The 23,413-nt window shown below is 38.7% G+C and overlaps 1 protein-coding gene across 1 annotated transcript in view; it reads right to left on the bottom strand.

The window, feature by feature from the left end:
- The window catches only part of megf11 (multiple EGF-like-domains 11), a 74,187-nt gene extending 50,774 nt beyond the window's left edge, over positions 1 to 23,413 (bottom strand). Inside the window, exons 1-5 of the mRNA XM_068312908.1 lie at positions 23,283 to 23,413; positions 7,795 to 7,926; positions 5,741 to 5,849; positions 2,644 to 2,745; positions 1,285 to 1,385 (exon numbers count right to left, since the gene is read on the bottom strand). Of these exons, the coding sequence (XP_068169009.1) occupies positions 1,285 to 1,385; positions 2,644 to 2,745; positions 5,741 to 5,841 (304 nt within the window). The 5' untranslated portion in view covers positions 5,842 to 5,849; positions 7,795 to 7,926; positions 23,283 to 23,413. The remainder of the gene's footprint in view (positions 1 to 1,284; positions 1,386 to 2,643; positions 2,746 to 5,740; positions 5,850 to 7,794; positions 7,927 to 23,282) is intronic.

The following is a 23,413-nucleotide window of genomic DNA, read 5'->3' as shown; positions in this document are numbered from 1 at the left end:
AAAAATAAAAAATCCAAGTCAAGAATAAAAAGGCAACGCTATCCTCCATTTTTGACTTAATGAATTGGGAAATCAGGAAATATTGATATAGAGTCAATTTTAGATTGATTTACTCTGTGATGGCCCCTTTTCTCACCACATGCAAAACAGTTTGGGGACTACAAATCTCTTAATCTTGATAGCAACACTGCTGGGATTGAAGACTTTGCAAAGGCTGCAGAAATTTGAACTTCCCCCTAAACTGGTGTCATCTTTGAGAAGAAGAGGGAGACCATTTATAACATCAAAACAAGACCTGTTCTCATGTAGGGAAGGGTTTGTGATGCACACCAGCAGTTTGCAGATTCACCCAGTTAATACCCTGTTAATTAACAAATCGGTCCATTAACAGTCAAATGAGTAATAAATACATTATTGATCGATCTGTGCCTTCCCCCTCAACACTCCAAGATAATCACATGGGCTCCTATTCTTTGCTGGCTGTTTTCCCGGTGCTCTGCTGCCCTGAGGCTAGTCGAGCCTAGACAAGGGCAAGCTTGGCTGTGGTCAAAGAGCATACCCACACGGCAGCAGTCACTATATTAGCAGCTCCCTCATGTTGCAGAAGATCTAGGAAAATATTAAAGCCTGATTCTAATCTTTTTTAAAGGGAATAAAACATTAGGTAAGGCGAGAATATCAAAAAATGTAACTCTCAGAAGCTATATATTCACTCTTTATTTGTCCAACATGCAAAAATATTCAGTTTGATGTGTGTGAATAAAAATAGAAATCAATTATCATTAATGAAGTTCTGAAAATGACAGTGAGGGATTGTTAGCAGCATATTGCTAGAGTCTAATTTTTAGTCTCTGCTCTCATATGTTATTAAATTCCACTGTGATTTTTATGGGGTGGGTTGTGGGGGTGGGGGTAGGAGTGCTATACCTACTGATTTTGTAACTGGGGTCCTCTTGGCTCGTTAATTTTTCTCACTGCTATACAACTTCAATTAAGTAGTAAAGCAGAGTGTGGCGTCGGCTGTAAAGTGTTGTACCTCTATGTTAAATCATGCTCAGTCATCTTAAATATTAACATGGATGGTGGCATGTTAAAAGATGTGGTAGCAGAGTAGCGATATTAGATTTTTGCATATAAAAAAAACACACAAAGTTGATGCCGCAGAGCGGTCGTTACACCCGCCGGGAAGGATCAATCCCAGTGTTTCCCCTATTTCTCCAGACATCCAGAAAACATACCCTGAAATATCACCAAGGACAAGTGTGTTAAATGAAGGATACTCACGAACACACAGGTCCCCGCTTTCAAAGTAACCAGGGCAACACTGTGAGCGGCGCCTATACATGGTCCTGACTCCCCGTCGGTAAGCCGTCTTATAGCTGATCCTAGAAAAACACATCACACCAAGACAGGTCCATGATGTGGCCTTTGTGTAGGGCAGGAGAACATATAGGAGGTTAACCCCATGACTCTTTGCTGTTATGGAAAGTTTTTGAAGCTCAACATGGAAAAGGTATTTTGTCAGCGAATTGTTCTTTCAAACGAAATATAAAACTCAGTTTTTCTACCTATGTAGTTTAAGGCCACTATAAACCTTTATGGTTTAATCAACCACTGACTGTCAGATGATTGAGGTCAAAGCACAGATATTGGAAAGGCATTGAATGAATTAAAAAAAAATTGTATTGGGATGTTATTTTTAAAGATTGAATGTTATTTCTCATATTCTGGCACATTAAAAAAAAAAAAAGTAAATTACAGTTTTATCTGGTCGTACCAGCCTGACAAATAATTAAAGGTTAATTTTGCAATTTCATCGGGAAGAAGTCATATAATTTAGCAAAGACATGAGAAACAAGATATTTTTTTCTTAAAGCTACAGTATTTTGTTATTCACTTTGCTTGGTGGCCTTGTTGGGACATGGTTTTACACAAATAATAGGTACTCAAGACCAATTCGCTCGGGTTGTTTGTGTTGCTTTTAATACAAAACATTTCATAACCTCATTCAGGTGATCATCTGTATTGACAATGTACAGAGATGTGTATGTTAACACGAACAACAAAGATTCAATAAAGAATAGAATGTGTCCAAGGTCCCAGATGCCCCTGCTACTGAAAAACCTGCAATGATGCGGACAAACCTTGACCTCCAGGTGAATGCCATAAACACTACATTCAGATAAATTTTTTTAAAGTGCCTTGAAGAACAAAGTGATGAAATGTTCGCAATGAAGGCCTCGTATGAAGCTACTACTATATTCTTTGTAAGGCGACTGTGTAATCTGTCTTAGCTCAAGAACCCAACTAACATTCAAGGTATTCCTGAGTGGGTCAGATTGATTCTGGGTCTGATTTGGGCAATTTCTCATGCAAGCAGAATATATTTGATGATTAATCCCTGAGACAGTCCCTCATAGCGAAGTGCAACAAGCAGATGTGTTTTCAGCTCAACCTATAATTTGTTTTATTTTTGTGTTTAGGAGATATACAACCCACATATAACAGCTTTGTTGCTCATGAATAGAGTCGTCCTGGCTTTGACTAATTTATCCTCCAAATGAACAGGGAGATTTATCATGGCATTCATTGACTTGAGTCTGTTTTTTGAGAGCAGCAAAGGGCAAGTCAGATTAAACTTACCTGTGTCTTGTGCATTTAAACCAGTTGAGAATGTCTGTGCATCTGGTGTAGTAGATCTGGTCAAATGGATGAGCATAGGACTCCTGCACAGTCACAGCATAGCTAAAAGACAAGAACATGGTATTTTTCACTGCACTTATTTGATTACAGTACTGTGATTACTTTTGAAATACTACTAACATTACTAATATCTTCTTTTTAGATGTTAGCTCTTAAACCAAACCTTTAATCCTTTAATAGTTTATTGATATTGTCACCATTTATCAGTTTCTTCATGATTTGTTTCTGAATGAAGAAAAATCATGAAAATCTGAAAAACAAATATGTTCGTTTCTTCTTCCACCTAATTAATCATCTCATGATCCCTCTGGTTTATCAGGCTAACTTTAGAAGGGAGCTCAAACCCTGCGTTTGGAGCCAATGAAATACACTATTAAACTGTATATTGAATTGTTAAGCAGCTAGATATCGGTCAAATATTTAGTGCCATTTGGATAGTTTTGGAATAAAATACAGATTTTTCAAATTTCTACACCAGTCCAAAATCGATAAACTCCAAGCTCTGAACACAACGTCATAAGAGGTTCTTTCACAAGTGTGAGGGGAGAATGGAGCAAAGGGTGTTCAGTTGGTTGTGATCTGCAACCCCACAGCTAAATGCAGCTTAAAGCGCACTTTTGCTGTACCTTTAAGAGAGACATGAATGGAACCCTTTGTACCTACTCCACATTCACTTTGTATGTAAGTACATTTGGGCATGATTTCATAGAGGTTACAGACACTAACAAGACAGACAAAATGGAGCAATACAATAGGAAAACATTGAGGTTACCGTTGCTACAATTCAAGAAAGTATGTGACCTTGCCGGTCACTGGTTTGCTGATGATGGGTGAAAAGTAAAAAAAAAAAAAAAAGAAATCAATCCTTGAGTTTCAGTGTGCTTCATGGCTTAAAGTACTACTGGTGTTACCTCCTACAATGCTGCTGTATATTTACAAAGTATTGTACATTATAACAACCTTCTCTAACCTCCAACTGTTCCTGTATTTATTATTGTCGAAGCTGTTGACACTTTCCTGTGGTTGTATCCATGTTGACATAAAGGACATATGAGAGTATGTAGGTGTATATGTGTTTACGGATGAATTTATCCAATTGTGAGCACATATAGACAAAAAATTCTTTAAATCCTGCACAGTGCGTCTTTAAAAGAAACAAACAAACCTTTAATACAAAAAAATTACCTCAACCAGGCTCTGAAAGAATTAAATAAATATGATAAGATATGCAAAGATGTTTGCGACATATGCAGTCACAGGCAGACTAAAGATATTGGAGGACCTCAAAACAATGAACAGCCCACTTAAAGGACTCATTTCTATGCCAACAAGGTGGAATCACAGTCCCTAAGTACCCTCGCCTTGGCCAGGCAATAATCCAGATAATATATCTTCACAGCTTTCTTTCCTCCCCTTTACATTGAGGACAGGAATTATTCCTGCTTATTTGTCATAAATGACACTGCCCGGCACAACTAATAATTATTCAGGCTCTATGGCTTCTGAGATTGATTGGGAGAAGAGTACACTGATCAATTTGCCTGCATATTTCATTTGAAACTGCAGCTCCTCCCTCCTCTCTGGACTTGGAGACTTGAGCTTTGTGGGATCGATATTCCTGTATTGACTTTGAGAATGGATCTAGATTTTAAGATAAGAGCATTTGCAGCATGATCTTAACTGATAGCACTGGTAAAGTTAAGTTATTTGTAAATTTTTAGTGTCCGAGTCAACCGAATCTTTTTTGAAACAAATTGTTGAAAGGAAAATATCCAGTAAGATACTGTGTGTTAAAGGGTGAATGGAGTTACACCTGTCACCAGACTGTTCCTCAGCTAAACCCGTTGCATTATATGTTATATAAATATGTTACCTATACCAAGTTAAATAGGTCTGACAATCATGGGCTGAATGATTGTTAACAAGTGAGATCATTTTAAAATAACTTTTTATAATTGCCTGTGGGAATAGGAGAAAATGAAAGGCTTCTGGAATGATTATGTTTCTACATTATGTCATCATCGTAATTCCACAATCCATCCATTCTTACCACTTCAGCCACAGCTATTATAGAATGACATGTATGTATGTATGTACATGTATGTATCCTACTTAAAACTGCCTACTACTCATCAGGGATGGTTCAAATGCAGAAAACAAATTTCACACCAATGTACTGTGTATATATTGTATGTGACAATAAAGCATCTTCTGAAGTGTTTAGCACAAGGTTTAATTGAGTCCTTACAAGGCCTACAGATTTGTTATTGTTCAAACAAAAGCTTAGTTGAAGAGCGGAATGTCATTGAACATTGTCAAGTTTTATCATTGGAGAGGATAAGTTACATAGTGACTATTAAAAACATTTTGTAAACATTTTTATATTCTGGGGTTTTATGAAGAAGAATGACGTTCAAATAATGCAGACTAGCAAAGAGAACTCTGGATAATTAGTTTCGTATTTGAAATATGTATGCTTAATATTTGTTATACTTTTTCTTTTATTCCTATTTATGCGTCACAGGTGTGCTCACAGAGTTCTATTTAGCTTTATATTTATATTTGTTATATTTGTTATTGTTTATTATTTTAGTGGAACAACTTGCTCCATTTATTTTACTTTTCAAATCTATTTTTCTTTTTTTTATCCATTTGGGGTTTCTGTTAATTGCGTTGTAAAACATTTATTTTACATTGATGCAGGATCTATCCTTGGTTCTGTGGTTGCCAGCAGAGAATGCTTCAACCCAGCGAACCCTGCTAACCTTGTAACATTCAGGACCCAGAGAACCCTGCTAACCTTCTAGCAGGGTTTGCTGCTAATCTTCTAACATGCCAAGGTGGCATGTTTCCTGAATGTTTGCTTATACATGGCTATCTTAGTGCAAGTTTAACAACCAGGGCCTGAGCCAACTCAATTGGCTCTTTTGGCACAAACGGGTAATGTCTGTACCCTGCCCTGAGTCAAGCCACCCAGCATATTCTCTTTCAATTCTAAAATTTTAAGTTGTGTGGTACACAACAGAATAATGCTCACCTCTCCCAGTGGCTGCAAACATTTGGGTCGTCTGGGTTCAGAGTCCATACACTAGTGGTCAGAACAAGAAGCAGAGCCAGCAGGGAGGCAGATGACCCCATTTTTCACCCTGTTAGGACAAAGAAGAAAGATTATGTTTGTTCTGTGGCTGTAACTTGGATCAATCCTCATACTGGCTTGTGCTGAGTATAGAGTCATACGACTAAACACATTTGATTTTTTCAAGTAGTAAATAGTATTATTGGTCATACACATAAACAACACTTAAAAATGTAGACCACTCTATCATCCAGTGAGTATACCTGTACAGTATATGGAGCTAAATATACAAAAATTGAAAATTTCAGCTACAAAATGATCCACGATCTGTGCGATACAGAATAACAGCATAAAACAACACTTTTTATTTAAAGTCACACTGATGAATGAAAACATAGTGGAGTGATAATGAATTAGCTTTAGTGTGTATTCAGTTGTAAGGTGAATTATGCAGTTATACTTTAGATAGATGCAGGTGGATCAAACTGAGACAAAGCAGCTACCACCTGAGCATAGTGAGTTTCTCCTGCGGCTTCAGCACCAAAATGAAGAGATGAGAAGAATAAAGAAGAAATATTGGAGGAAAAAAAGCAGCAATCAGTTCTTAATTATGCTTTTCACAGGGTTAATGTGTATAATGTGTACGGTAGCTTCCAGCTAATGTTTGTACAGTCATTTCATTGGATGTTTGGGGTAAATAAACTCTAAAGAAAAAAAATGAATAAAATAAACACACTATCCAGATGGTCAAATTCAAATTTGATACAAAAAAAAAAACCTGTGCCTTTAAAATGCACTATGTTTTGTTATCTGCACAGAGCCAGGCTAGCTGTCTCCCCTGTTTTGTTTCGAGTCTTTATGCTAAGCTAAAGTGTCTCCTGGCCATCGTTTTATGTTAACATAGATAGTTTCTAGCCAAGAAAAGCCAAATATTTCCAAAAGTATCAAACTCTAACTTTGAAGCTGGAATGGTTCATATAAACGCCCATCGTCCTTCACCACTTTCTCCCATATGTTTCTCCTTCAGTAAGACCTTCAAAAAGTGCCTGTGCTCTACTCAGTAAGCACAGGCACAGAAATGAAACCGCCCCATGACAGTGACAGCTGATGAGTTTAGACCAGCGGGTTATTTCATTAGATGTACAGACAGAAAGAGTGCATATGATCAACAGACATGGCAGTGATGGATTTGCCACTTGTACAGGTCTTACCTTATTAAATCACTACAGAAGATAAAGGATGTATGATGTGGTGACACACACGACTGACATGCAGCATAGCTCATACTGTGGGTTAATACCTAAACACCATTAGCAGTGACATGAATGTATTTTATGTATAGATGATGATCTGTCTTGGGACTCTTATCTTTATAACAGAACTCAGACATATTTCTGTTAACAAACATGAGGCAGAGGGAAGGAAACTGAGTCTGCATTTTGTATTGTGTGGTAAACACGTGTGATTGATAGTTTTGTTTGCATGGATACATTAGGTTGTGTGTGCTTCAGTGTGTTATTGGGCATGTGTTCATTATTTCTGAGTAACTATATCCAGTAACACAGACATTCACATGTTCAGCTAATCTTCTACATTGACAGTCACATGTAGTTCATTCACATGTGAAAGGAAATCAATCAGACTTCCACTTCCACTAAGAGGTTAAAGTCATGTTCATTTCCTTAACAGGATAATTAATCAAGATACACACATTTTAAAGGGCTACAGCTGATTTCATGTTCCGGTCGCTCCCTGAAACAATCCTATTAAATACTACAGGGACCCTGCTTGATTGACTGAAAAGCTTTTAGCGCACCTGTGATTTCGACCACCTCCTGCAGTCATTTCTCCAAATAGCTCTGCAAAAGTGGAATGCCTCATACCGTATCACATTGTCAAACCTCACATTCTGAGTCACAAGCCGGAAGGCCAAGAGGTGATCATCCCAGGATTATGCCGAATTGAATTCTGCCATGATAGCCGCAAAAAACAGAGCCACATGGTGTTAACCTCACCTAATCTCACAGGCTGTGTTCCCTGGGTGATTTCTGTGGATGCTGAAGAGATTCTGGAAGCACAAAGTGACAGAAGTGCAGCTGTGCCCAGACAGACGCACTTGCGGAGAGAGGTGATGACAAGTCACAGATCTGCGGGAGAGAAAGAAAATAATGAGCTTATGATGACATACAGACCACACATGCTTCTTTGGTTGCTCTCACATGCACACAAAAACATTAGCTCAAATTTCTTCTGGGATCAAGAATCTTCAACAGGAGCGTGGTTCGCAAAGGTGTCTCTAGGAGCACCAATTTACGCAATGCAGCCTTTACACGCGACCACCCTATCCACTGTTCTTCCTACCTGGTATCCATAGACACAAAAAGTTATCTATACAAATAAAAGCCAGCATTAACTCAAGAGGGCTCAGCACAATGACCCCTGTTCTCTCTCAAACACTACAAGTGGCTCATCTACGAGGCGACAAGATGGTGTTATTTGTATTCATCAACAAAGCCTACAAGAAGGTTATTTTAATGATAAAGCAGGCATGAACAGAACATGGAGGTGTTTGCAATTTCTCTCATTACACTGCTCCTAATGATTCCTGCAGAGGGTCAGAGGGAAGAGGAGAACCTTCTGATCTGGGATCAGAAGGTTCTCCATCTACTGCGAATTCTGAAGTTATTTGAAAAAAATAATAGCTTTTTAATGCTAATTAATTAGTATAGGTAGACTCCATACATCTGTTTGTTCTCACAAATAAGATCATTTAGATTTAGACAACAGCAAAACCTTTTTTTCTTTTAAGTGGCTCAAAGCGAGAATAGAAATTAAGTTTTTGTGACTATTGATGTAATAAAACATAGGCTTTTACCTTTTTCTATCCTGAAAATGATGCAACAAAGCACACAGTCAAACAAAGGACGCTTCAGTTTTGCAAATTTTCATTTTAAAGTATAAGTTGTTTGTCATTTTCCATCTGTTTTGCCATTCATCTCCATATCTTTCTACATATCTGTGAGCTCCATGAATGCAGCACACAGGTGTAATATCAATCTATACATCAAAATGACTGGTAGATCGAGCTGATGTGACTTCTGGTTACTGCTGTGGCCTTAAATATACTGTACTTACATGTAGATCTGGTCACAATTAAGGGTTACCATTTAGGTTTTTAGAATTTTAATGTAAATTGTAGACACCTTGGTATTTTATATCCTCTAATTTCTGCCTGAAAATGCGCATAACCTCATTGACAAACAGATCTGCACTGCATGACCAAATCAAGAGATGTAGCCAAGTAAATGTTTGTTAGACAAATTACTTCACTTGCCCTTGGGTGATAGATTACATGTAAGATGAAGAGCTTATGTCAAAAAAGTTTTTTTTTAAATTTTAATCGAGCAAATGGAACTTAGTTTCAGTCTTAAGGACATTTCAAAATTTTGACAGCAAATTAGCCTGCAGATCATAGTTGCTATTAAAGGTATAATGATATTAGTGCCAGGTCTGACCACCCACCCTTAGTCACATACCTTCACTGAGGTATGGGCGTTCAGGAGAATTGTGACTTAAGATCTGAATGTCAAGGACAACTAAATCCCTGATATTTTTTAATGCCTCAACTAACTGTCCTTAAACATAGATTTTAACATTTGAAAATTGACTAAACAAATGAAAGAGGATCAAATGTAACCCCCCCCCCCAAGTCAACACCTCTTCATTGTTGATTCTGCACACAGCAGGAGGGAACAAAGCACCGCATAAGACAGATACATCGGATCAATATGACGCTTATTATTCAGGGCTCTGTCCTATTCGCCTCCTCCTTGTGCCTGGTGACATCCATGAAAACAGCTGGTTTCTGTTTGGACATCGAACATTTTCACATTACACCAAGCAAAGTGTTCTCCAGAGGCCTTATTCAGTCTAAATTCATTTCTCTCCTGTTCGCTGCTGAGCTGCTGCATCTGACCCCGCTGACAAACTGCTGAAACGGCAGTTTAAGCTATTGATGGAGACACAGATGTAAAGCACAAGAGTGGTAAGGGTGAGGACGTCTGAACCTTTAACAAATGTAAATTCCAGATGTCTAGTGAAACACTGATATAAATGAGTCATCAACACGGGTCCCCTCCACTGCCCGTGACAAAGGATGTCAGCATGATTTAAATTGTGTGTCTACAATAATAGATTGTTTAAGTACAATTCCATTATGCTATGAACAACTCTGTCCTGGATGACCAGCACTTCTGCTATTTTATAAATGATGCCCCGCAAGAATGACTGACTGTGACAAGTCAGATGCTCACCTCGTGTTTATAGATCCCAGCTTCTCAGAGAAGCAGTGATGTGCTTATTTATCACAGTGCTCAGTTTTCAAAATGTGTGCATTAATTTACATTTGCATAATGGAAAACAGTCAATGGATTGCTTGGTTTTGCAATTTTGTCTGCAGCAGCAGTGAGGAGGCCTAATCAGTAATGGGCATCAGTGTTGAATATGTCTTCACACAATCAGCCTATTATCCCCCCTCTAAATTGAAGCTGAGGTCTCATATGCATTTTTTATGAGAATTCTTCTGGCTGCTCAATCTGTTTTGCGATCACCTCTGAAGAGTTCTAAAGGGAGCAGCCTTATTTAAAATGATGTAAAGGTTACAGGTGAAGCCATGCTGCACAGAGTCCTGATGAAAGGGGGCCTACTTCTGGCCATCGCTTTCTGCTGCTGGGGGCCGGTAGTCATTTACACTCAGGCCTCATTAGAGGCCATGATGTGTTCATGTCCAGTAGGAAAGAACACTGACGTGTGACTTATCTACAACCAAATGGATGGATTATGTTAAGGAATGTGCTATGGACTGACAAATGGACCAACAAGACAGTAGGAAACTACAGTACATCCTGATGGGTCCTTGGAAATTTTAGATAAGATTTTTAGCAACTGTGCTGAGTAGTGGAAAGTACTGTTGAAATGTGGTACAATTTCAGGCATTACAAGGAAAATCAAAATTAATAATCATTTTTACTTCAGCACATTTAACTACCCGACAGTTTATTTGTAGTAGCTCCATCCTGACAGCAATATTAATATGATAAATTTCTGCTTTGCATATTGATTCTAATAATATACAATGATAACACATAATGTACAATAATAGATCATTATGATCAGGCTTTTCTGCATCAGGGGCTTTGTAATTTTTAATGTTTTTTTTATATAGCCTGTGATTTTAACTTTTAGTTGAATAAACTTTTGAATGTCATACTTTTACCTGTAGCAAAGTAATTTTACACTGCTGTATTTTTACTTTTACATAAATAAAGGATATAAACCCCCAACCACTTCAGATTGTGCTAGAAAAAAACATTAAATATTAAGTTGGTCCGCTCTGACCTTTACGCCAACAAGGAATCTAGTTAGCGCTTTTCCTCAGTTCCTCTTGATTTATTGTCTTATTCCTCTCTACATACATGTCACATTTAAGAGACCAAAAGTGTGAACTGGCATCAAGTGTATTGAAATCATAAAGCCCGAGAGAGTGTTTGTCGCTGCATTTATGGGAATTTCAGTAATGCTGACAGCATGAAGCGCAGCCAAGGCAGCAATGTCTTATACCTGATGTCAATAAAAATGCACTCCTGGGTACTTTACTTTTTATTACACTTCAATGATTCAGCAGGCCAGCTTGACATGATCCACCTACGGATTAACTTCTAACTTGGGACACTCTATAGCATAATGCTGGCTGTGGATTATCAGTGCTACTACTCATTAGTATGAGTAGTAGCACTGAGAACACCTCCAAGGATGCATTCACTGGTGTCAGTTCGTCTACCTCTCAGTTAGTTAGTTTGTAGGATTACTCACCAAGTATGCACAGGTTGGATTAAATTGTTAAAGGACGTAGAGTTGCTTCTGTTGCTGATCCAGCTTGTCATCAGCATCCAAACTATTTTCCAAGGAAACTTTACCATTGTTGAATTCAGGCAATTTACAGTATTTTCCGCACTATAAGGTGCACTGGACTATAAGGCGCACCCTCAATAATTTGTTTGTTTTATAATTTATTTCATAGATAAGGCGCACCGGATTATAAGGCACACACAATAAAAATAAATAAAATTCATTTGATAAACTGCAGCTGCTGTAGTTGCGCAATCCGTCCACTAGATAGAGCCGTGCTGCTCAGGCAGTAATGATTGCATTCATGACTTCCTGACTACCTTTGAATGGCCCCTATTGTTATGTCAATAAGTCATTCTGAGCCTCATCAAGGAAACCTGATCACTTGATCACTTTGCCATCTTAGAAAGAAGTCAACACGCATATTAAAAAACCTGACATTAAAACCTGGTTAAATTCATTACGAGTGCAGTCAGTGCGAACAGAGCGGATTATTTCCTGATCTGAAGTTCGAAGCAGATATTTAAGCTCCGACGTTCGTCTTCGTTTATTAATTATATATTGTTTCGATCGATCGGTAGTCGAGTCGGAGGTGAGGTGCAGCTATTTGCTGCTGTGTATCCTAAACAATTTTTTAACTAGTTTTTAATGTCAGGCTGCTAATTTACTGGTAAATGTGACACTGTTTTACTCCTAGAACTGACTTTAACGTCGGTGTCTCACCGCCGTGAATCTCACCGCACGTCGCTGCAGACAGAATACACGAGCCTGAGTGCACCCCTCCGCCGCCCACCCAGAGCTATCAACTACATTTGTAAATCAATTGCAGCACACCCGTTGGCACCTTTGTCTAGCAGTGACTCTGCTCTTGAAATTTCAGAAAAGGCTGGAAGTTCAGCTTTGAGGGTCTTTCATTCACCTTTATGCCAGTTTCTCCGTGTGTTTAAACAAACTAATAGAATGGACTGTCACTAGATTCCAGCACAATGGCACTTTTAAGACCAATTAAGTGTAAAGTGGGTTATTTCCGATGCCAAATAGTTAGGAAATACTGAAATCAGTCAGTCAGTCAAACTTTATTAACAGAATTGTTGAAAGTTCCTTATGTTTTGCTACGTAATCACCGGTGCTCCTACAGTCTGCTCTACTGTCTGAGGTCCCATCCACACGATAACGGATTTTTTAAAAACGCAACTTTTTTGTTGCGTTTACGCCTTCCATCCACACAACAACGCAGATATCCGGAACAAAAACGCAACTTTTTAAAAACGCTGGCCAAGGTGGATTTTTAAAAAAATGCTGGGTCTGCGTTGTCGTGGGGACGGCGTATCCCCGGGACTTTTTAAAAACGCTGACATCTTGCCTGCGACGAAAACCGCGGTGACGTCATATTTATGGGCCCGTGTGTTGTAACAACAAAACACGGAGGATTCCTATTGGATAAAATTTGACTCAATACTGCCACGACATGGTTTGGCATGCTTATAGCATAGTGGACGGAGATTTTTTTTAAAACGCTGTCATGTGGATGGGAATCATTTTCAATGCGTTTTTAAAAAGTTGTGTTTTTAAAAAATTCCATCATCGTGTGGACGGGGCCTGAGAGCAGCTCAGTCAGAGCCGGGACTTCGGTGACGCCCCTTGACTACCGTTGTTAGGGGGTGTAGGCCCGAGTGCCTTGTGAGGATGCTCCTCTGGTGGCGGAGTGCAGCATGACTGGCGGCCAGACTGCCGGCTTTTTTTCAGCGATCATGTTTTTAACCAATTATTAATATGAATATTAATCCATATATAAGACGCACTGGATTATAAGGCGCACTATGGGTTTATGAGAAAATCTTAGGCTTTTAGGTGCGCCTTATAGTGCGGAAAATACGGTACTTCTGACTTTACAACCCTGTGTGTCAATCCTGAACCCACAGATTGCCATCTTGTTCTGTTTCTAGAAAGAAACCCCCCCCCCCCCCAAGGTTCTGAGCTTCTGCAAAGGATTTTCCAAGCAGAGATTGAAAATGGACGGCAAGAACGGAAAACAGATGTACATTATTTTTATTATTATGTTATTAAACTTGACTAATATAATGTTAGTGACTCTAACAATAACAACATAATAATCAGCTTTAAGAATCCCTTGGTTTTAGCATTTAGGTGGAATAATTTCTGCTTTGTAGTGTTCATGTGATTGTAAACTGAAAGGATGTTTTGAATGTTATTTTGTCTAAAACAAGGCTAACTGGTGACTAATTACTATTTCACTTTTTTTTAGATATTTAATTCATTGATTAATTGAGAAAATAATAAGTTGCAGTACTACTGTAAAAACAGAAATACTATAAAAATGCTAAACAAACATTTAAATTATGGAATAGAAATGTGTTATTTTCTGGAATTCTATTCTCCTCTGTTCAGCTTTCAAATCCTCTCCATTTAGCTTAATTGCATTCTGGAGTTCTATTGTAAACACGGTGTTTCAAGTCAGTCTGCAACCCTTAATTAATGTATAACCATCCAGCCTTCAGTGCTGGTAAAGTCGTGGGAAATGTCAATGATTATAAAGATCTCCAGAGAAGATTTCAAACTGGTACTTCCTGTGCTGCGGTCCTGTGCTATCCATAAGGGCTCTGCCTTTGATATTGTTATCGCACAACAGCATCAACACTACTTTCACGACTATGATTTCAACTTGAAGGTTGAGGCACCTGGGGAAATGCTGTGCGTCGTTTAACAGAAGCTTAATTCTGGCCACATGGTTTATTCATGTGGCGACCGCTGATATCACGACTCTCATAAATCACACAGTGCTGCATGCTGGATGTCCAAGCGCTCAGACAGGGCTCACTAATCTCAACACCATCTTTCATCTGAATAACCTTGCTTTACCACAGGGCAGGCCAACACAAGACATGGCCCATTGGAGGGAGCCTCAACTCTTCAGACTTTTATTTCTTTCATTCCAGGCACAAAGACTTTCTGCAGACAAATACTGTCCTGTGTGCTCCTAGGAAGGAGTCTGCCCACTCTCAACCCCAGGCAATAATGAGAGATTGCTTCATGGACATCAGAGAAACTAATCTAGTGTAGTGTTTGCTTTATGAATGTAGAATTAGACACACAGGGGAGAAGGAGCAGCAGAGCCATCTGTTCACACATGGTTTGAAGAAGGAACAAAAAAATAATCTGAAGCTAATGTGAATAAACATGATCATCAAATACAGATAATAGAATAGGTCATAGGGCAAGCTATTCCTCATTTCTCAAACGTTGGTTCTACACTCAAACATAATAACTTTTTTTTTTAATTAATTGGATTTAAGTTCTTATCCACAGAATCTACAATCATAAATATGTCACCAATTAACAGCTTTAGGCTTACAATTTCCATAAGAAAACTAATTAGTGAAACAATCACCAAAATGATAATGTGCCTCATGTCACACAGCTCCTCCTGCTGATTAGTCACAATGTTTCGCTCCATGGTTCTAATAACAAACCATAGGAGTTATAATGACAGCTAAATGTGTTCCGATGCCCTCTGCGACTTGTCTGCTCCCCCACCCCCACCCCCTGCTGTCTGACTCCAGCCTCCTGCTGCCAGACTCACCAGTCAGCTTCCTTCTTGCACCAGTCAGGATCCCCTTCCCCACATAGACAATTAGTCGGCCCCTGAATTATTACAAGTGATGAAAGCAGCAGGTTCGACTGTTGGACATCTTTGGAGAAATTAATGTGTGAATATTAGCCGGTGCAACCTTCTGCACTTTCCCATCAAGAGTACAAAACTGAAACTACTCTTATTAGTCTGCTGCTCTGGTCAAGGAAGCACGGCTGCACTACCATGCATACTAAATAGGCAAGATTGTCATTGGCGCGTTTCAGAAAGTTGAAGTCTCTACAGAGGAAGGGGTCAAACTCAAGCAGAGGCATGGTGTGGATGGAAAAACAAATGAAAAAGGTGAGGGTGAATAAGACACTGAGCAAGCAAGCAGGGACACTAGCTGAGCAGCTTGCCATGAAATGCTGAAACAACAACACAGCTGCCAGGGTAATTTTACACTCCAACAGCTTCACACCTCAGTCTGCAACCCCTTCCAACTCTGAACCTTGTGTCTTCTTTGTGTCTTCATTTATTTTGTGTCAGTGTCCAAGATGTGAGAAGCCAAGCAGTGAGAAACTCGTCCGTAATGTCACAGGGTAAGCGGTGTGTGAAGAGGACATGGAAGGGAGGGGGCTGCTGCGCCTGGCTACACGTCACTTTCTGTACAGAGTGTTCTCTGAGATTTCGGAGGGAGGTTGATTTTGGAAATACTCTAGTTCACTGAAGTCTTCACTGAATGGCCAACATACAATTTATATAATGATCATAGTATGTACTGCAGCATGGAAGAAGCACTTAGATCCTTTAATCCATGCATGTAGCAATATTTTCACATAGAGAGGAGGAATTATGTGGGAAAATACCAGTACAGCAACATTTACTAAGTGTACTATATTAAATACAACCTGTTATTAAAAGTTATAAAACTCCATCAGTACCTCTCAATGTGTCGAACAACATAAGATAAGATAGATCTAGTAATCCTCATAAAACAATAATTATTTGCTGTTTGTTTGAAAAACTTCCCATATCTAGAACTATTTGCAGTCCGTTAAGCAGTAGTTTAGTGTTCACAAAATAAAGCTGAAGGCTCAAAAAGAGCTTGCTGAAGAAGAAAGAAAAAGTTTTTTCAAATTTTAATAGACAATAGATGTCTTAAATATGGTGAGGATTCATAAACAGACAACAATAAAGGGTCCCCAAACCTTCACACAGTTTGTCTTGAGGACTCAAGAAGCAACAAGTAACTTGTCAAGCAACAAGTCCGACACATCGACAGATCAATCTATCCCTCCTCACTCTGCACAATCAAAGCATACAGCTGCACATCTCGAGTCGAGATCTGACTGAAAAAGAGTAGTTTTTCATCACTACTGTTCTTTCTCCGGGGAAGTGTTGGGTCTCTGGAGACTTAAGTGTCAATCCAGACATGCTGTTTTTGGAAAGTTCGTTAAGATAACTTTCATTGTGATTTGGTGCTGTGCAAATAAAATTGACTTGACCTGACACAAAAAGATATCCCACCCTCTAAAATGTATGGAAATGTAAGTAGAGAAAAGCACAAAAAAAAAAGCATATACCAAAAAATTGCACTTATAGTTCTTGAGTAAATTTACCTAATTACTTTTGAACAACAACATGTTTTAGTCTCAGTATGCAATAACAATCAATCAAGAGCAGGCAAAATGCCAGTGCAAAGTCAAGATTGCTCTGGAGAAGAGCCTATTTATATTTAAGTGGGATTTCTTTTCTAAATATAACCTATTAGAATGAAATATGAACTTTTCATTTTCAACTAAAAGGTACATCTCCTACATTCCCCTCTAGATCAATGGTTTACTCCCACTGCTAGTGCAGCACATTAACCTTCTGAATCACTTGTCAATGACTAAAAGAGAAATGACTCACCATCATTATTATTAAATCTTAAACACGCTTCCGCTGCTTGCAAAGGCTGGCCGTTGTACAACCAGGTGATCTCAGTTTGGTAAAATAAGAGCTCAGTCAGCCGGGTTCGCATTAAAGACATATGCCCAATTTTTGCCACTATGACCTGTCAAATGTCCTTGAATCCACTTGAGCAAAATACGCCTACTTAGACTGAATACATTAAAAACTGAACAAAAAAGAGAAGAGTGCTTGTGTAGCAGTTAAGCCTGCCAAATGAATACACAAAGAAAATGCTTGTTTTCATCACTAATATGATAGGCTTCAATGAAACTACCAATAGCAATAACTGCATGGAATCCAATCAGAGGCGCTAGGTTACAAAATGTGAATGTTCAGTTACACAAAAGAGCTATTTAGTGAATGGACACTGAAATGTATTAGACAAAATCATGTATGTGACTTAAATATGTAGAATTCTAGTAACAATTTTATTTAATTGTGTCATATATTGTATCACAACTGAGTGAATATCATCAAGAAATAGAAAACCAGACAGGCTGTGAATCACCTGCAAGATCGAATGATTCTCATATCATAACTTGCTTCCATTTCTGCCTGTGTTCCATTATTCTGTCAGGCAGACTGCCTGATGCAGCTACTGGGGCTGCCAAGTATTTGTGCCCTTACCTTCTGCTCTCTGGACAAGTCTGAGTGAAAAAGCATTGCCTATGAGGGGGCAAATGAGATGAGACACTCAGATGGCCACGTGTATTATTCATGAGTCACCCCTGTTGAGTAGGCAGTTATTCAGCATCCAAATCCCAGATGTGGTTCAATCTATGCTCCATTCACTGTCCTGACTGCTGGCCATTGATCACAAGCAAGGGCTGCTGAATAAGCGCAGGGGCTTTATGTTATAAGGCTCAAAGCGCCTCACTGATAGCACAAGGATCCATCACTGGACTTTGAAAACGGGCCAGATTCTGCTCACTGGAACTGATCAGACAGGATGAGAGGAGATGTACCAACAACAATCACTAAACAGGACCAACGTGGTGCGCAGCTGAGACGTGTCAGCAAAGTGTTGAAGGTCAGGTATCCACACAGCACCAGTGAAACGGAGTGTATGCAAGCAAGCATCTCCGTTTGGAATCAATAATATCATGATCTCTGTCTCTCTCTCTCTCTCTCTCTCTCTCTCTCTCTCTCTCTCTCTCTCTCTCACACACACACACACACACACACACACACACACACACACACAAACACACCGTGAGAGTGAAACAGAATGCACATGTAAATACACTGATCAGCTATCTCTCTGAAAGGTGCCACAGGCAAGGTACCACACTCCAATAGTCATCACACTCTAAACGGACAGTTGAGCACAATGAATCACTTGTCCAATTTAAAAATCAATCATATAGATGGCCAAATGTGACGTCTACATTTGTCAGAATAATGATCGTCCATCATCGAAGTTACAGAAGTACTGTGCGATATGAAATACAAATAGTCATTCCCATGTCAGCTCCGGAGCAGAGACATACTGTACATACAGGGGTGACTGTGGTCATTAAATACACCCATCTAACAATCACATGTCCACATTGGCTCGTGTCCACTTTACTGTTTTATGCAAAGTGTAAATTTCAAACCTCTCACACTGAGCTTGACTCATTTGAAGTTCACACTGTGGGATGCTGGGAAATGCTTGAGTGAAATCACATCTATTTTAACTGATTTTCTCAACATTTTAAAAAAACACTTAGTGCTTCTCAGCACCTTTTTGAGGTTGTCAAATTTATATTAAATATTAAATTTCAGCATATTTCTGAGGGACCATATTTCAATTCTCTACTTACTCCCAATAATCTCAGTTGTCAAGAGAAGAAATTAGCGAAAATGTAAGAGGACCGCTTGAATATCTTTTTTTTTTCCTTACAGGCTAAATAAGAGATAAAATTATTTTTCAGCTCTGCAGTAATTACAAGTCATTCAACTCAACTGTAAAAGTAAAATGGTGAGTAAACCAAGCATGACATGCATAGGCTTGAGAGAAAAGGTGAATTTTTTGCTGTCTAAGGCATAAAGATGAATAATGGTCTTATCAACAAAGGACAACACATCCTGCCGCACTGGGATCTAATCACTGCTCATCTCTTCAGTTTGTGTATTTCCTGTACCTCCGCTGGAAAATATGTCATGCAGTTCTCTGTACTGTAACTGACAGCCTAGTCATGTTCTAAGACTCATGCTTTATTGCAGCGGTCTCTGTACAACACACAAAAACAAAACAGGAAGGTGAAAGGCAGTGAATGCATCAGCAGTATTTGCAAAAAGTCACAATATAGCCACAAGGGACATGCTTGTCATTAAAACAAACAAGAAAAGAACTGATGAGTGCATTAATCAGACCATAGCCAAGCATTAATTGTGAACTGCAGTCCATGGCATTCCTCCCCAGGAGTGGTTGCACCTGAGGGAGGGGGGATTATCACAGCTCTACGGTGGAGCTCCCGTATCTGAAATCTACCTGAGCTCATCATTTCTGCGCCTCTCATAGAGGCTGAGGCTGGACATCAGCATCAAATCTATTGCGCTGTACTGACATCAATGCCGTGCATCTCAAATTATTAATTAAATATATGCAAGCATAATCAGATGCAGACATGGGGAGACCTTTGGGACAGCTACAATGGAATTGAGGCTGAATTTAAATTGCAGATTTCTCCTTTCTTTTAAATTCTAGCTATGAGTAAAATGTTGTGGTCATAGAATTTTTGCACCACCTTGCACTTTTGCAACTCTGTGGTGATACAAAGCTTGTACAACACTGACTCTTCTTCACAGTCCAGACTCTCAGCAAATGAAAAAGACTTTAAACACGCCTGTGCCTTGGTTTTCCAATCAAATAATGCAGCACAGGTTGCAGCATAAATATGTGGACAGACTAAGAAAAGAGATAAGATGGGAGCACATGCCGTGTTGTGTCGTCAATGCCTCTACACAGATACACAAAATGTAAATGCCACACTTTTTAAAAGTCAAGCTAAGTCCAACTCCAGCCTCCGTATGTTTCATTAACTTTTGTTAATGCAGTTGCTTGTGGCCCCAGGGTATTTCTCAATGTTCAATGCACTTTTGCAGAAATAATAAGATCTATCAGTCAGCGCAACGCAAAAACAGCTTAATTTGCAGAATAAAGGTCATTGGAGCTCTTACATCTGAAGGGCCTTGACAGAGAGCTGTGTTCAAAACAACAAACTCAAGAAACACTGCCTCAAAATATTATAGCATAGCGAGGTGTTTACATGTAGTTCTCCCATTCCGTGTCACATTTATAAAGCTGAGCTGACTATTATGATTTGCCTTTGTGAAGTGGACTCAACACATTCATTATGCCTCTTCTCACTGTGTGTGCTACACGTCCCAAGATGCAGCTGGAGACTATTCACACAAGCAGCAACATATCTGGCCTGTGAGGGAAACTATTGCTTAGCACAGATGCTAATGAGGCTTTTCAAATCTTTTAATTCACATGTAATTAAGAGATTATTGAGCTTGCGAGTCCAAACCACCAACTCATCAAGTGTTAATTGAATTTATTGAATAATCAAATAATGAATTTCTTTCCTCTGACTCAAAAGGAAATGTAAGTTGTGTTTACACACTCATCTGAGGTATTCTCTCTCTATGTCTAATCTACATTGTGAATTGCTAAAATAAAATTTCTGTTCACGAAAATCAGTTTCTGCCTATTTGCCGATTGAACAAATCAATGCGAAGGGAGTTGAGGTTGTTAGCCTTCCACAGCCATACTCATTCATTAATCAGCACTAATTAAACATATTGATTGAAACAAACATCAGAGTTTCAAGTTGAATGGGTTCACTAGACTGTAAAGTGCACATATTAAGAACCAAACTGTCAAGTACACAAGACACCTTTGTGTCCTTGAGGGATATGCTCCTTTAGAGAAGCTCAGAAAATGAGACAAAGATGTGTCTACTCGCTTTTCATTAAATTACTTTAGAATTCACGGTGGCTCTGTGGCAAATGCAGTCCTTGGCTCTTCTGAGGGCTGGGCCACTGAAGCTGAACTGAGTATCAATTTGTTTACTGGCAGCATGACCTCTCGTTGCTGGAAAAAGTTGTATAAAATCACAGCTTGAACAACTCTAACACTGGAGGGCCACCAGATGGTAGACAACAACAACAATATACATATCACCACATTTAATGAATGGTCGTTTAATTAGAAGGGGGAAACAACTTCAAGTTCATTTATCATGTTAGAGTAGTTCCAGGGGCTCGCCATCCTCGGCAGACTGACACTGTTGTTGTGAGTCACAGAAAAAACATGCACTATCAATATAAATAAATGATCCGCACACGCAAAGGAATATTTTTAGAATTACATTACAGTTATTGATGTGCATTATTTTTCACATTGCTGCACACAGTAATTGTGATAAAAAATCCTTTGACCGAATAATGTTGTCAATAGACGACTGAATTATTTTTAAATAAGGGGGTTATATAATTTATCAGATTAACTGCATGACTAAAAACATTATCCTATTTTCAAGTTAAAATAAACAAAATTAAAACCAACTAGGTTAACTTGAAAATGAATTGCAAAGCAGAAATAATATTTTTACTGATCACGTCAAACAAGGTTTCAGACATAGACTGTTTTTATCCAAAAAAAAAAAAATTTTAAAAAGTGAATTTCCACATCTTGTCATATTAATCATATATATTGATATGGAAGTCATAAAAAATAGAAAATAATTTTTATGTAAAGGTGCAAAGTAATTCTAAATTAGAACTGGCTTTGGAGAATGTGAATTAGTTGTGCATACAGATTCACTGTCATTGTTAGTTATGTGAGGGGAAAAGAACAAAGCTCAAATTCAGAATTGATTGAAGACTAAATGTGTAGCCACAAAAATTAAAACAACAACAACCTGAAGTCATCAAACGAAACATAGAACAAGCACATCTAATTATTTAAAAACGTGTTTCATAACTAAGTATTGATCTCAGAGTCAGAACAAATGTATGTCCCCTTAATTCTATTAGAGAAGTAATTTTAAAACATGACAAATTACTTCAATGCAGATGTTGATGTTGTGTATGGGCCACAGGGTGCCCCTGCACAACAACACAACAACTAATGGAAAGATTTTCACCAGATCTGCCACAAATCTGATACAAACAAAAAAAATCATTGGTGTAATAAAAGCTTTCATAATCTGTTTATTTTTCCTGAGAGAAAATCAGCGGCAGTTATAATTTCATTATTAATCCATGGTGCCAATCTATTCATTGACTGGCAGACAAATGCAAGTTTAACCAGCTGCTTTAGCTTGCACTCTGTTGCCATCTAGTGGCCCTCAAGTATACTGCATATGATTATCCCGTGTGAATCAGAATGTTCAGCACTGGTGGATTGCCTCTGGATTCTCTCCTCACCCTTGACATTGAAGGACACCAGATTACCTGAACTTTTCATCGAGACAGTTATACTGGACTTGGAAACCATTGCATTTCATAAGTGTCTGATGGGAAACTTAATAGAAACCAAGAAATGAATGATGATTTTGAGAATTATCAATTACAACTTGAGGTACTTAAACACAACAAACGTCTATATTATTATTATTATAATTATTATTATAAGCACCCACTACATTGCAACAAGCTTTTAAATCTCTTCCTGGCAGAACATTCAGACTATGAGGCATGCAAAAGACAGTGCATGGCTGCAGTGGATTATAAAACTATCCAGTCCTGTTCTTTGGCAAAGCATTCTCATTTCCATGGGATAGACTCTCCAATAGCCTAATTAATTAGAAAGCACAATTTGTCATATAAAGCAGGCTGCAATGATTTCCAAGTTGCTGCGGGCCTCTTCATAAACACAAACAGATGACAAAATCTATTTATCTCAGTAAAACAGCTGCAAAGCCACCACACACACACACACAATCACACACACACACACACACAGTCGATGGTTACTGGCGTCTGCATTATCAGAAGCCTCCGTCGATTAAGTGAACGTTTGTTTCTCCGTTTCCTTCCAAATGAATTTGAACTCACCTTCCAGGAGACTTGAGATTTAAAGTTCTCGCCCTAAACAAAGCTCAATTCAGCGGGTCCGCTGCGTTACGAGGTCTTCCATCTTTAATTTGCGCAGGAAACTCGCAGCCTGGAGCAGCTTCGGTTGTTTG

This window comes from Antennarius striatus, chromosome 4, assembly GCF_040054535.1.
Source record: "Antennarius striatus isolate MH-2024 chromosome 4, ASM4005453v1, whole genome shotgun sequence".
NCBI classification, from domain to species: Eukaryota; Metazoa; Chordata; class Actinopteri; order Lophiiformes; family Antennariidae; genus Antennarius; species Antennarius striatus.
This window is presented reverse-complemented; position numbering and strand designations above follow the sequence as displayed.